The sequence below is a fragment of the Nelumbo nucifera genome, chromosome 7 (assembly GCF_055504915.1).
Source record: "Nelumbo nucifera cultivar China Antique chromosome 7, China Antique-T2T, whole genome shotgun sequence".
NCBI lineage: Eukaryota > Viridiplantae > Streptophyta > Magnoliopsida > Proteales > Nelumbonaceae > Nelumbo > Nelumbo nucifera.
In genome coordinates this window covers 11,564,691-11,579,486 of record NC_142655.1, presented here as the reverse complement: position 1 = coordinate 11,579,486, position 14,796 = coordinate 11,564,691, and the positions used below count along the sequence as shown (strand labels likewise).

General features: G+C 40.7%; 1 protein-coding gene across 1 annotated transcript; it reads left to right on the top strand.

Annotated features, from left to right (window-relative positions):
* The first annotated feature begins 239 nt into the window (after positions 1–239).
* LOC104608917 (wall-associated receptor kinase 2-like) lies at positions 240–4,379 on the top strand. The gene is made up of 3 exons (XM_019199677.2): positions 240–1,167; positions 1,339–1,518; positions 3,113–4,379. The coding sequence occupies exons 1-3, from the start codon at positions 300–302 to the stop codon at positions 4,306–4,308; spliced, it is 2,244 nt and encodes a 747-aa protein (XP_019055222.1). The 5' UTR covers positions 240–299; the 3' UTR covers positions 4,309–4,379.
* Positions 4,380–14,796: the final 10,417 nt, after the last annotated feature.

Below are 14,796 nucleotides of genomic sequence, written 5' to 3'. Positions count from 1 at the left end.
TGCAATCAGAAGCGCGTAAAGCGGGTTAATAACCAATCAAGACGACCCGGAGCACTCTTATACTGGTCTTTATTGAAAGTTGAAACTGTCGTCGTTTTCATAGAGATTGCTGATTGGATAGAGTTGGAGGATTCCACACGGAGACTAAAAGAAGACGAGGTGTCACAAGTGACCAAGTCGCACTCGAGCGACAGAGGGGCACTCTTATACTATTTCAACATTCATCCAGCTCGGCCTATTACCTATATGTAGAGGGTGCCCATCCCATACGAAACCAAACCTAACATTAATTGATAGATATGGTTCTGCTTATTGTGCTTTTCCTGCTCCTTTGGTTGTGCTCAACGGCAACATCTTACGCCACACCGGTGGCAATTGCCGGCTGCCCGGACAAATGTGGGAACATCACCGTTCCCTATCCGTTCGGCATGGGAGGAACAAATTGTTACAGAGATTTGTACGATGTAACCTGCAACCACACTTACAACCCTCCTAAATTGTTCTTAGCACAAGGAACGGTGGAAGTTTTAGAAATATCACTGGAGGGCTTATTACGCGTTAATGGGAGCATAGGCTACACTTGCGACGATGGCCGTGGATCTGAGAGTAGTAGGGAGCACCTCTCTCAGGTAGATTTAGAACGGAGGCCCTACACGTTTTCGGACACCCGCAACAGATTCACGGCTCTCGGGTGCGACACAATCGCCACCATAAAAGGCTCCAATGGTCGCAATTTCACGAGTGGATGTGCTATGTTCTGCAGCAACGAAGAGAGCGTGACCAACGGGTCTTGTTCAGGCATTGGTTGTTGTCAGACCTCCATCCCCAAGGGGTTCAAGAAGTTCAACTTGGAGCTAGGGAGCTATGAAAACCACACCAAAACCTGGAATTTCAGTTGGTGTAGCTATGCTTTCCTTGTTGACCATGAGTGGTATAACTTCTCGGCAACCGATCTCTCCGGATTTTGGAGTAGAAATAACGGAAAAGTTCCACTCGTGCTGGACTGGGCAATAGAGGGTTTTCGGTGCGGAAATGCTTCAACGAGTGACCCAAACTACGCATGTGGGAAGAACAGTGAGTGCTTCAACTCTTCCAACAGTCTTGGGTACCTATGCAAGTGCTCTCCAGGTTACCAAGGAAATCCTTACCTGAAAGAGGGATGCCAAGGTTGGCAATCAATCTACCTTTTTATTTCTTCTTTCATCATGCAAGTTTTTTTTTCCTAATTAATACTGATTTATATAATCTAATTATGATAAACATTGCCTTTGATTTTAGTGAAACAATAATTATGGTAAGCTTACTTAACTTGGATGTGAATAAAATTATTGAATCCAGATAGAGACGAGTGCGCCCATTCAGAACAGAACGATTGTTTGCACATTTGCACTAATACGCCTGGGAGTTACATCTGCTCTTGCCCTCCTGGTATGGAGGGGGATGGAAGAAAATATGGAAGTTCTTGCATAGCTCCAGTGCCTCCAGTCAGGCAACCTCTTCTCATAAAAGTTGCGTTAGGTAATGAATCTTGAATCATATCCCACCTGATATTCCCCTGATATCTAATTAAGAAATCGCAGGACCCCAACTGATGGTGGATCATCAGTTGGTAGCACTGGGATCAAAATCCCGCTGCCATTGGCCCATTGGGGGTTAAGGGGATGGGCTACCCGGTCCCCATTTGTAAATCCATAAAGTCAAAAAATTAATTTTAAGTATTATGAGAAATAAAAATAATAAAAAAGAATAATGATTTTATTAATTAAAATTTAAGTATTCAATATGATATGATATGTATCTTATAAATTATAATGGATTTAATAAATTTCAAAATTACGATAATATATTCCATAAATTATTAGTTATTTAATTTACAATAAATAAGTAATAATATATTAATTATTTACAGAAATAAAAATACTATTTTCAAAATTGACTTAACATTTTTAAGAAGCTAAAACCGTTGACTTAATTTTTTCTGGTAGTTTATAAAATTAAAAATAAAATATACAAAATTGGATTAATGTAATTAAAATATAATAGTTACTTCTTTTTTTTTTGTTTGTTTGAGCTAAGCAGATATGGGTTGTGCTACCAACTCTGTTGATCAAGGAGAAGCATCATACCAAGACTTTCCTAGTAGGAATCTTAAGACGAATTCGTTGAGGAAAAAAGAATAAAGAGTAGGTTGAGGAACGGGATTGGAGGTTTGTGAGAAGTCTGATGGGGAGATCAAGGAATTTGATGTTCTCCCTGCCTCCCTGGTAGAAAAAAAATAAAAATAAAAATCTCTGTTTGGTCACAGTTAGAATCTGAATCAGAATTTGAAATCCTTCTGATTCAGAATTGGAATGGTCTATTTACTTTGGTTCACTAGAATAAAAAATCAGAATCTGTTGGAATGGATTCTCATTCTTGGGAGAGGAGGAGGAAATGGCCATTCCTTCATATAAGATAATACTATTCCCATTCCACCCAATCAAACAGTTTGAATTGGAATGACTATCCAATTCGAATTCTAAACTCCTATTTCTACAAACCAAACAGACCCTGAAAGACTGTTAAGCTTTTACAGGAACGTGGTGGTTGTAGGTGGCAACATATAGACTATAGAGACCAGAAGCATTATGGATATGGGAGAGGGGGGAGAGGTAGCCGGGGTAAGAGTGTCGCTATGTGATCTTTTGAGGGAGGGTTGGCTTTCCCCATGGAGTGGACTATAGGCTTCTCTGCTTGAGGGTGTCAGTTTTTTTTAAATGTTTTTCTTTTATATTATTTTATTCTTTCTATCAAGAAAAAGGATAATAATTTCGTTGTTTTAGTTTAAAATTCTTTTCCATGTCTTAAGATTTATTGAGTTAAATGGGGATCGGTTCTCGGCTTGAACGGTCCGATCATTCGGATCAAATGGACCGATTGTTCTGACAAAAGAAAATTTTAAAATTTTAAAAACAAAAAAAAACGGCCAAAAATTGTTGTCCATATATATATATATAGCATATTTGGTGGTTAGAGATTTTATTTTGGTAATTATGTTCTACAATATTCGTAGTTTCCATTTGGTATTAATTTTATGTTAATTGTAAAATTTAAAATTTCAATGGTTATGCAGGTGTTGGTTTAAGTGTAACTTTACTCCTTGTTGGTGGTTATTGGTTGTACCAAGTTTTAAAGAAAAGATGGATCAAGAAACTCAAAGAAAATTTCTTCAAAAGAAATGGTGGTTTGTTATTACAACAACAAATCTTGGCAGAGGAAGGCAATGTTGAGAAAGTAAAAATTTTTACAGCAAAAGAGTTAGAAATTGCCACAGACCACTATAATGAGAACCGTATTCTTGGTCAAGGGGGCCAAGGCACAGTATATAAAGGTATGCTCTCCGATGGAAGAATTGTGGCAATCAAGAAGTCGAAATTATTAGATGAAATTCAATTAGAACAATTCATTAATGAGGTTGTCTTACTTTCCCAAATTAATCATAGGAATGTGGTTAAATTGTTAGGATGCTGTTTAGAGGCTGAAATACCTTTGTTAGTATATGAGTTCATATCCGGTGGAACCCTTTTCAATAATATCCACAATCAGAATGAAGACTTCTCATTCTCATGGGATCATCGCTTAAGAATTGCAACAGAGGTTGCGGGAGCAATTGCCTATTTGCATTCAGCAGCATCCATGCCAATCTATCATAGAGACATCAAGTCATCAAACATTCTTTTAGATGATAAATATAGAGCAAAAGTATCCGATTTTGGGACTTCAAGGTCAATTGCAATTGATAAGACTCATATAACCACAGCGGTACAAGGGACCTTGGGTTATCTAGACCCAGAGTACTTTCAATCAAGTCAGTTTACAGAGAAGAGTGATGTTTATAGTTTTGGGGTAGTTCTTGTGGAACTGCTTACCAGTGAAAAACCAATTTCTTCAACTAGACCGCAAGAAGGGAGGAACTTAATCACACATTTTATTTGTTCAATACAAGAAAATCGTCTTTTTGAGATTATTGATCCTCAAATTGTACAAGAGGGTCAAAAAGATGAGCTCAAAAAAGTTGCCAACCTTACGAAGAGATGCTTGCACTTGAATGGGAAGAAAAGGCCTACAATGAAAGAAGTTGTAGTGGAACTTGAGGGATTGAGGATGTGTGAAAAGAATCTTGTTTTTCAAAAAACAGAGGAAGAGGTGGAATGCTACATAAGTGAAACATCAAGCCTGTGGGATACTAGTTCAACTTCAACTAGGGTCAGAAGTTCAGAAAACACTTTCAGGTCCCCACTAGATGAACAACCATTGTTGTTTAATTAATATATCAATTCAATCGTAGTCCATCCTGTATTCATCTTTCTTCTTTGGTAAAGGTAGTATTGTATTCATCTTATGCTCTTGGTTCATTGATTTTACTAAAGAGGGCTTTATATCGTGTAGTCTAATCCCTGAATCAAGATGGAAGCTAATAGAATGGCATTATATATTTATATACATGGGCCCAAAAACACTTAAAATCCAATGTCTTCAACCAATCTCTCTATAGTGAGATATACTATTCAACAACATTTGCCTTAGTAAAAACAAACTTAGCTGTCCAAAGAATTCTTTCACTCTAAGTTTTAAATGTATTGAAGTAGTTTTGTGCTTTGTAGATGTCAATCATGAAATTTTAATGAAGAAAGCATCATCCAGGCTAGTCACTATATATTCCTAATTAAATAAACTTGGTCACGAGGTTTGGCCATTGGACACCCTCTTGGCTTTTAATTTCACTTCTCAAGTTATTGCTCAATCTATCATCTATATACCCTCCTATAGGGCATATTGTATATTTGTATCATATCTGTCGATACACCTATTTCAATGGTATTTTTCAAGAAACTTTTTTCTAATAATTAAAACACATAAAAGCAAGCCCAAGCTCAAATTTTGAAAGAAAACAAAAAAAAAAAAAAACAAAAACCAAAAATCGCAAAACGCAAGGTTCAAAGTCTCAAAGTCTCAATTTGGGGCATGTATCAAAATTTTAAACTTGTTCCTACCACGATTAAAATATCCTTTGAACTGCCAATAATGAGTGCTACCTCTATGATGTCATAATTTTATCCAATGTTTTAGACAATTTTATCAGGCATAAAATATATTGAAAGACACATAAATACTAATTATTATACTTGAATGTGATTGATAAGATGGCTAGTATATATATATAATGAGTGCTACCTCTATGATGTCATAAATTTATCCAATGTTTTAGACAATTTTATCAGGCATAAAATATATTGAAAGACACATAAATACTAATTATTACACTTGAATGTGATTGATAAGATGGCTAGTTCTTATATATATATATATATACTATTATATGGAAAGATGCATATCTACTAAATAGTCTTCGGGTTATTTAAATTTTATGTCAAAAGCTCAATGCATCTTTTGACCGTTAAAGGTACAAGAAGATATTCTCAAAAAGATTTGCCAAACAGATGCTTATTTTTTAATATTTCTCCCAATTCTACTACCCATCAACTTATCTAACGTCTAATGGTTTCAAATCGCATTCAACGGTCAAACAATAACAATAAACGTTTAATCTCGTGTTTCAAGACAAATCTAGTGTGCCGATGCATTTCAATAATTTACTAGTAATCACGAGAAAGTAATAAATATTTAATGTTATTATATGATCTTTTAATGTCCAATTTTGCAAGTAGTAACAATTAACAAACAATGCACATAGGTCTTACCCACCTGCTAGTAATACTTAAGGTCTACGATACAAAGCTAAATACACGCTTAGCTCGGGGAAGATCATGCAGAGAGGCCCTCACAAGAGACTGAGGTGGCCCTGACATTCGAGGCACGCCCTCTACAACCCAAGGCCCAAACATCTAAGGAAGCTCCTGAAGAGAGGCGAACCATCATGGACTTTAGGACTGCCTTAATCAAAACCAAGGAGGCCATCTTCCCCAAAGAGGTTTCCAACCTTTCTGACATGCAGTTTAGTGAGCTTGGCGACAAAGCTATGCACTTCCTCATGATGGCAAGTTTCCAACTTCCTCATTGTGCTATTCTTGAATTGTGTTTTTATACTTAGCTTCTGTTTTCCTTTGTAGATGAACACCATGGTCCACTCCCTTGTCAAGCAATCTAAGTGATATTTGGTGAGGGCTAAAATTGACGAGGCAGCGGCAGGCGAGTATCAGTCTCGGGTGGAATGAGCTGTAGGAGTCATCGGCCAGTTAAAGACGAGCTGATGAACGAGAGGAACCGTAACGGTGAGATGGAGCTTCACGTCAAGAAGCTCAAGAAGGAGTTGCAGGAGAAGGATGATCACCTCGCTAAACGCAAGGCCCAATTTCTCGACAAGATCCAAGCTTCCAAGGTCCGAGTCATCGAAGAGTTCAAAGTCTCCCCAGACTTCTTACAAGAGAGGGAAGAGTTCGAAACTAGTGCTTTCTGTCAAGTTATTAAACTTTGCCAAATGTTGGTGAGGTCAGCGATGTACCCTGAGCTCGACCTCTCACCCATCAAGTCCTTGGCCTATACCAATGAAATGTCAGATCAGGTCGATCTGGAGCCCAATTCCAAGGATGAAGAAGATGGGGTAAGTGAGGAAGCTGAGGTCGAAGTCGGTGTGGATGTTGCCGAGGTGGATGCTACCGAAGGAGAAGCTGCCGTCGTGGTTGGTGATGGGAATGAGGATCCCTAGAATGTCTGAGTCCTTTTTGCCTATTTTCTTGGACCCCCTATAAATGCGTAATGTGCCAAGCCTCCGAGCTCAGCCTAAGAAATTTTCCTCTTTTTTTATGACGATGCAATCACTTAAGCTCAATGAAGTAAACTTTTTGCACACCTCGTCTCTTTCTTCTTTCAAACCTAAACAAAAAATATACTAAGTATGGGATTAACCCGAGGTGCCTAGGTGCTAGAGCAACTAGGCATATCAAACTGCCAACATCATTGCCAGGTCGGCATAAGGGGCCTTTATGGTAAAAGTGACTTACCATACCCTTTAAGATGTAGTTTAGTCAATGTGCCCCCATAATGCAGATCGGCTCGACCAGGTTGCCGAGGTGGGTGGTCTTTTATACTTAGTGAAAATTTGCAAAGTTAGTGGCATTGCAGACGCTGAACTCTTGAGCTCAAAGGTAGTTCCTCCTTAAGTTATCCACATTCCAAGCACAGGGGACCTGTGTCCCCTCCAACATCTCGAGCTCATACGTTCCTTCACCGATCACCCTTAGTACTTTGTAGAGACCTTCCTAGTTCATTCCTAACTTACCTACATCAAGCTCAGGTACCAAAACTTTCTGAAGTATTAGGCCGCTAACTCGAAAGTGGCATTTCTTGACTCGGGCATTATAGTATTGAACTACTCGTTACTAGTAGGTCACGGTCCAAATATAGGACAGGTCTTGGACTTCTTCCACTAGGTCGAGGTTCGCCTGTAGCTTGTCGTCGTTGTCCTCCTCGTCATACGCCTCAAACCATAAGGTGGGCAACTCGATCTCAGCAAGGATGATTGCCTTCGTTCCGTATGTCAAATTAAAGGGGGTTTCTCCGATTGCCATTTTGATCATAGTCTGGTAGACCCAAAGAATGTTGGGCAGCTCGTCTACCCACAAACCCTTAGCTTAGGAAAGCCGAGATTTATGTTTATAGAGGATTGCCCTATCCATTACCTAGGCCTATCTGTTTGCTTGGGGATGAGCTACTGAGGTGAAGTTTTGCTGGATCCCCATCTCGGCATACCAATTCTGGAACTTGATATCCTCGAACTGCTTCCCGTTGTCCGATATCAGCACTTTAGGAGTCCGAACCTGCACACTATGTTCATTTAGAAGAAGCTTTGTATATTTTAGGTTGTGATTTACACCAGTGGCTCAACTTCCACCCACTTTGTGAAGTAGTCAACTGCGGTGACCAAGAACCTTCTCTGCCCGGTCGTAGGTGGGAAGGGACCGAGGATGTCTATCCCCCATTGAGTGAATGACCATAGGATGGTTAGGTACTTCAGGTCAGCGGTAGGTTGATGTGGCATGTTAGCATTCCTCTAGCAGTTATAACATGTCTGAACGAGTTTGAGTGTGTCCAATTTCATCGTAGTCCAGTAATAGTAGGAGAGCGTGAAAGACCTATGGTACAACTACTCTCCAATGATGATGTAGCGAGCTGACTGCCGCTCTACCCTCCGAGTTGCATTGCAGTTTGTTGGTAGGGTCTTGTGACATAGATATTCAATGAGTGAATTCATCCAGCTCGATTCTACTACCAAAATAGGAGCGACCTCTTCTACCACCCTCTCTATACTTGGTCATGGTAGGTCTTCAACATAGACCATTCTCCTTGTGATTTTTGTTGCACTGGCTAGCTTTGAAAGAGCGTCGGCCTCTGTGTTCTCAATCCTCAGTATTTATTGAATATACCAAGAGTGAAAGTTGGGCAAGATTTCTCACACCTTGGCCAAATAGGCCGACATGGCAGGCTCCCGGGCCTCATACTGCCCACTCACCTGGTTTACCACCAATTGAGAATCGTTGCATACCACAATGTGTTTTGCACTGACCTCCTTTGCCAAAGTCAGCCCGACTATCAGTGCCTCATACTTTGCCTCGTTGTTTGATGCTTCAAATTCAAACTAGAGGGCATACTCCAACTTCACCTCGCTTGGCCTGCAAAGCAACAACCCAGCTCTGCTTTCACATTGGTTAGACGAGTCGTCGACATAGAGGATCTAGGGCTCATCGTTCCAGGCCGGGACTCCCAAGGCTGGGATAGGTGCCACACTGGTTGATGCCTCCGATGTGATAGCATGCTTAGCCACTCCAAGGGTCGGCGTGCTGAACATGCACTTGGCGACAAAGTTGGCCAGGACCTGTGCTTTAATTGTTAGGCGTAGCTCAAACCGGATATCATATTCACTCAGCTCGATGACCCACTTCATTAACCTTCCCGAGACCTCGGGCTTCTAAAGAACATGCCTCAAAGGCTGGTTAGTTAGGACTACGACAGTATGGGATTGGAAGTAAGGGTGCAACTTCCGAGCTGCCAAAACTAAAGGCCAACTTCTCAATGTTGGGCTACCTAGTCTCAGCTGCATGCAACACTTTATTTATATAGTAGATGGGTCGTTAAACCCTGTCTATTCTCTAATTAGTACCGAGCTAATCGTCACTCGCCGAGAGGTAGAGTTTTAGCTCGTCTTCGGGTTATGGTCTGGTCTGTAGTGGAGGTGAACTGAAGTACCTTTTAAGCTCGTCGAATGCGAGTTGGAACTCTTTACTCCACACAAAGTCCTCATTTTTCTTTATGGCCTTAAAGAATGGGAGACATTGCCCAGCCAACTTAAACATAAATTAGTTTAGGGTGGTTATCCAACCTGTTAATTTTTGTACATCCTTAATTGACCAAGGTGGTCTCATATCTAGGATTGCTTGGATTTTATACAAGTTGGCTTCCATGCCACGTCGGTGCATTATATAGCCATGGAATTTGCCCGATATGACCTGAAGACACACTTGTTCGGGTTGAGCTTCATGTTAAAATTTCTTAGAATTTCAAAAATAGAATTTAAATCAGAAATTAAAGAGTTTGAAAATTGGGTCTTCATGACCATGTCATCAACATAGGCTTCGATTTTAATGTCAATTAATGGTGAAAAATTTTTATTTACAAGTTGATGGAAAGTTGCTCCAACGTTTTTCAATAAGAAGGGCATTACTTTATAACAACACAAGCCCAGTTCAGTTACAAAGCCAATCTTTTCTTGGTCTTCCAGGTCCATTTGGATCTGGTTATAGCCAGAGTAAGCGTCCATGAAACTTATCAACTCGTACCTCGAGGTCATACTTACTGGGAGCAAGAAATTATCCTTTAGGCAAACTCTATTATGGTCGGTGTAGTTGATGCATATGCACCACTTGTCATTTGCTTTTTTCACAAGCATTGGGTTGATTACCCAACTCAGACACTGGACCTCTGTAACAAAGTTTACTGCGAGAAGCTTCCGATCTCCTCGTCAACTATCCTCCACCTCTCTTGGGAGAGGTTCCTCTTCGTCTGCCTGATTGGTCTAACTATAGGGTCCACATTAAGTCTATGAGTAATGACAAAGGGGTCTATGTCGGGCATTTCTACTGCCGATCATACCAAAGCATCTAAATTACTAAGAAACTTACCAGTTGTGACCGGAGTGGTTCTACAAGGCGAGTTTCGATCTGGACCATCTTCTCGGGCTTGGTGTCTAAGACTAGGACCAAGACGGTGTCCTCCATTGAATGGGCTCGTTCGTCGGTGTTCTCAGGAAGCAGCTCCAGGTTGACATCTTCTACTAGTTTTCCCTTTCCTTTTAGCGACACCACGTAGCACTTGTGCGATTCCAGCTGGTTGCCTCGTACTACCCCTACTCCATAGCATGCAGGATAGGCTGACCTAGGATGGCATTGTAAGGGGACGGAGTCGTGATCTCCAGGAAGTTATGCTTAAAATAGATTGAATTCGGCTCCAAACATGCTATGACTAGCACTTTAATCCGGCCTAGAGGCCTCATCATGTCTCCGTTGAAGCCAAATGAGTAAGACGTCAGCTAGATGTAGATCCTTCCTCTCAAGCTTCATCTTCTCAAAGGTGTCTAGAAAAAGGATGTCGACTAAACTTTTAGAGTCGATCAGAATTCGCTTTACCTCGAAGTCATTAATTATCATTTTGACAATGAGGGCGTCGTCGTGTGGATAATGGATCTGCAAGAATCATCCTTAGTGAAGTAAATAACTTCCTCCACACGAGGGCGCTTTGGTAGGTTCTCGTCCTCGTGCTCGAGCTCCCATACTGAGTTTTTCCCTGCCGCATTGATGCATCTTTCCACAATCGAACCTCCGGTGATCATGTTGATCACTCTGCGAATAGGCCTCTTCGATTGTGGTGGGTCCCGAGGTGGGTGGTCTCGGTCCTGGTTCCTTCTTGACTCCGGTACTTCTCTTTGCTAGTTAGCAGGTCAGCTCCGGTCGTCACATTTGATGAACCACTTCAGGTAACAACGACAAATCAACTCCTCGATCTTGTCCTTACAGTTTCTACAGTTTTCAGTGTCGTGGCCTATATAACAATGGAAGTGATAGTACTTATTCGTGTTCCTGTTGGTGGGGTTGCCTTCATCCTGGGTGGCCATCTCATATACTACGCCGTTTTTATTTGCATCAAAATTTATCCTCTTTTGGGATTGAGGGTTGTGTAACTCCGGTTCTGGACTGGAGGGGTTCTTAAATGCTGGCCCAATTTGGAACTCCGGTGGGGGGACCTGCTTCTCCTTCTTGGCGACCTACTACTTTATTTGGAACTCCTATGGGGGGACCTGCTTCTCCTTCTTGGCAACCTACTTCTCCTGTTGTGGGGTGATCGACTTCTTCTCTTTAGTGACTTACTCTTGCGCCACTGCTTGTTGCTTCCCACTTCTTCAACTCGTTTCCTCTTCTTGGTCAGCTCTAATTGGGATCCCATCACCTCCTCCGCCTTGGTGAACTTGTCGGCCTAGTGGAGGAACTCCTCCATGGAAGATGGAGGGTTCAACTCAACTTCCCAACGCAAGTCGAGGTGGCGGACGCCATTGACCATTGCAGTGAGCTGGGCTACCGAGTCAAGGTTTGGAATTTGGAGGTGCTCCAAGTTGGACCTCTTGATGTAGTCTCGGAGCTTCTTGTCTGGTCGTTGGACCACGTTCAATAGGCAAGTTGTTGACTTCAGACACCTTTTGCTAGTGGTGAAGTGCATCGTGAAAAGATCCGCGAACTGGTTCCAGCTTTTGATTGAGCCCCTGATCAGTCTCGAGTACCACATCCGAGCTATACCCAAAAGTTCATTGGGAAGGCCATACACAGGCTCACATCATTTTCTTGTGAAGCTGCATCAGGGCTTGGAAACTATCTATGTGGTTGACCAGGTTTGTAGTGTTACCGTAAGACTCTAGGCTCAAGGCTTTAAAGTCCTTAGGCTGTGGGGCCATAAGGATCTCAAGTGCAAGTGGGGAGGTGCAGGTCACTGGCTATGCAGCTGGACAAGCAGCAACATGGCTCACCTCTCATTTCATATTTGTGTCCTCGTTGTTGGTGGGAGTGAGGTGGCTTTTCCCAATGTTGTAATGTGCACGTTGGCGACACCTTCTCCTCAACGCCTCGGTCAAGATGTTACCTTTGTGCCCCGATTTGTGTTGTAGCTCGGCTATGCTCTTCGACTAAGACCTGGTTCTGATCGTCAGCATGATGAGGGTCAAGAACCTGGTCCTAGTTTTGGTGGCTAGGCTATTGGTTACTGGGCTGCTGGTTCTGTTGTTGTTGTTGCTGCTACTAAGGTTGTTGCAGGTGTGGCTGTTACTGCATTAGGGCAGCAAACATTTCCTCCACGTCCGCATCTGCATGATCATGCCATAGACATACTGCACCAATTCGTTGAACTAATGCACTTCGATCCTAACATGAACCACTGATGGCTCAACTAGAGGAAGAGTATGAGCAAACCCTTGGCATTAGTATACACATTAAATCGCGCTACATAACACGAAATGATGAGCAAACCCTTGGCATTTTTCGTGTTAAGTACCTCATCCTTCTTCTTCTCCTTCTCAGGTGTTGTTCGTTGCCAGTTAGGAGTGAGGCCCCTGACAGATAGGAATGACCAGATCGCGCTACATCATTAATATACACATTAAAACAGCAAAAAGGAATAAAATTGGGTGGGTTTCTTGGAAATTCCCTACTTTATTTGAATTCAAGTTAAATGTAGATGGGGCTAGCTGTGATCACCCAGGAACAAGTAATGGTGGAGGTGTAATTAGAAAGGTTGATGGTCGTTTGTTGTTTGTTTTTTCTAATTCCTATGACTATACTACCTCTCTTCAAGCTGAATTCCTTGCTCTGTTGGATGGTTTTCGGCTTTGCCGCAATAATGATATTTTATCAATTGAGATGGAGATTAGTTGATATAATGAATGACAAACGTTCCTCCCCTTTGGTTGATTTTTTTACACAATGCTTACTGGCATGAATACTATTTTCATGCACACTCTAAGGGAATTCTCTGTGCTGATTATCTTGTCAATGGTTTTCAAAATCGGACTAGATCAAACGGTTGGACTGGAAAAATTGGGAACTGGTCAGGCATTTTTCAAATCGGATTTTTAATAAAAAAACGTTGATTTGATCAGCAAACTGTTGATTTGAGAGGTTGAACCATTCAAATCATTTGAACTGTCTAACGGTTTTGACCAATTTTTACTTTTTTAGTTTTTTTTTATTTTTTTGTCAAAATGGACTGACTGTTCGACCTGAGAACCAGACCCCTGATCGGTTCGTTCTTTGGGTCAGTTTTGAAAACCTTGATCTTGCCAATAAAGGTATTGAGAATAACAGAATGGTTTGTATCTTGGTTTAGAAGAAAGGTGGGTTATGACCTTCCCTGTTATCTTTTATTTAGTCTTTGATAATGATTAATAAAATTTAAGGTGGCCGCCCCTCCACCTGAAATTAAATTTTGGGGTTAAAAAAAAGCCTTGATTCCATATATCGAACGATCTCAGATCAATTGTAAATCTCATATACATACATGATAATATGTTGGACTGAGTTAAAAACGGAGCTATCGTCTCAAAAGTATCATGCATTTACTTTCTGCTTTTCAGTATCCAATGGAAATTCTTATAAATGAAACCCAGTGGAAACCACACAATTTTGGCTGGCATTTCCTCTGGCTCCTATTCAATGTTATAATTTCTCGGAAACCACACGTAGTTATTAGTCAATGCTTATATAAGACTAGAAGAGAAGACTGAAGACTTTAACCATATACATCTTTTCCAAGTGGACCAGGTCTCCGTCTCTCACTTTTTCATATGGAGTGAACACTCAAATTCCTATTTAATACTGGGGCCTTGGTTATTTGGCATTATAGTACGTAAGAGAAAAAATCTAACCAGAATGAAGTGCAACCTACAGGTAAGTTTTAGTGGGGAGTAAAATCACAACCTATTTCCTCATCCATGACAATGGGCTAAGAATTACTCCTGGAATTTCAGGACATAGACTAGCAGAAGAGTTGTTTCAAGAAGGAAAGGAAGTAAGACTCAGTTGGAAGGAATACAAATATAAATATGTATAGTTAAAACACGTACAAAATAATACTAAGTACAAGGTTTTTAATGCACTACAAATTTGTGTTTGCAGTCCTAAACTGGGTTAAGGAGTGTGTAAACAGAACACTTAAAATTTTAAGCATAGATAAAAGAAAATGCTTAATAGATCTATCGCGGACTTTTCAAACTGGAAAAAGTAACAGGTTAATGTATTCATATTGGACAATAAAGAAGAAAAGGTTGAGACTTTTCACTCTACAATATCATTAATTTAAGACTCGGCATAGACCAGACAGTCTGACCACGAAAACAGGGAGCTTGTGGCATTTTCTGAGTCCCGTTAAATGATGATTTTTGATGGGCTGAACGGATGAACCACCCAGTTAACTGACAAAACTGGGATCCGTGGAACATTACAGTTTTTAGCTTGAACTGATTGATTGATTGCCTTGTCTTTTTAAAAGGTCAAATTAAATAATTAATATATAAAATATTTTTTTGTTGTCTTGATAATCCAACTACATAGAAAACATTTTAAGGTGGCCACTCCTTCACTGGAGTAAACTTTGGGGTTAAAATAAAAATCAATCCACCAATAAATAGTATATGCAATCAATATTGACGACGGCCCATTACTAACTGGATAAGCTTTTTGCTTTTGTGCTGTGCTCTGGGTGTTT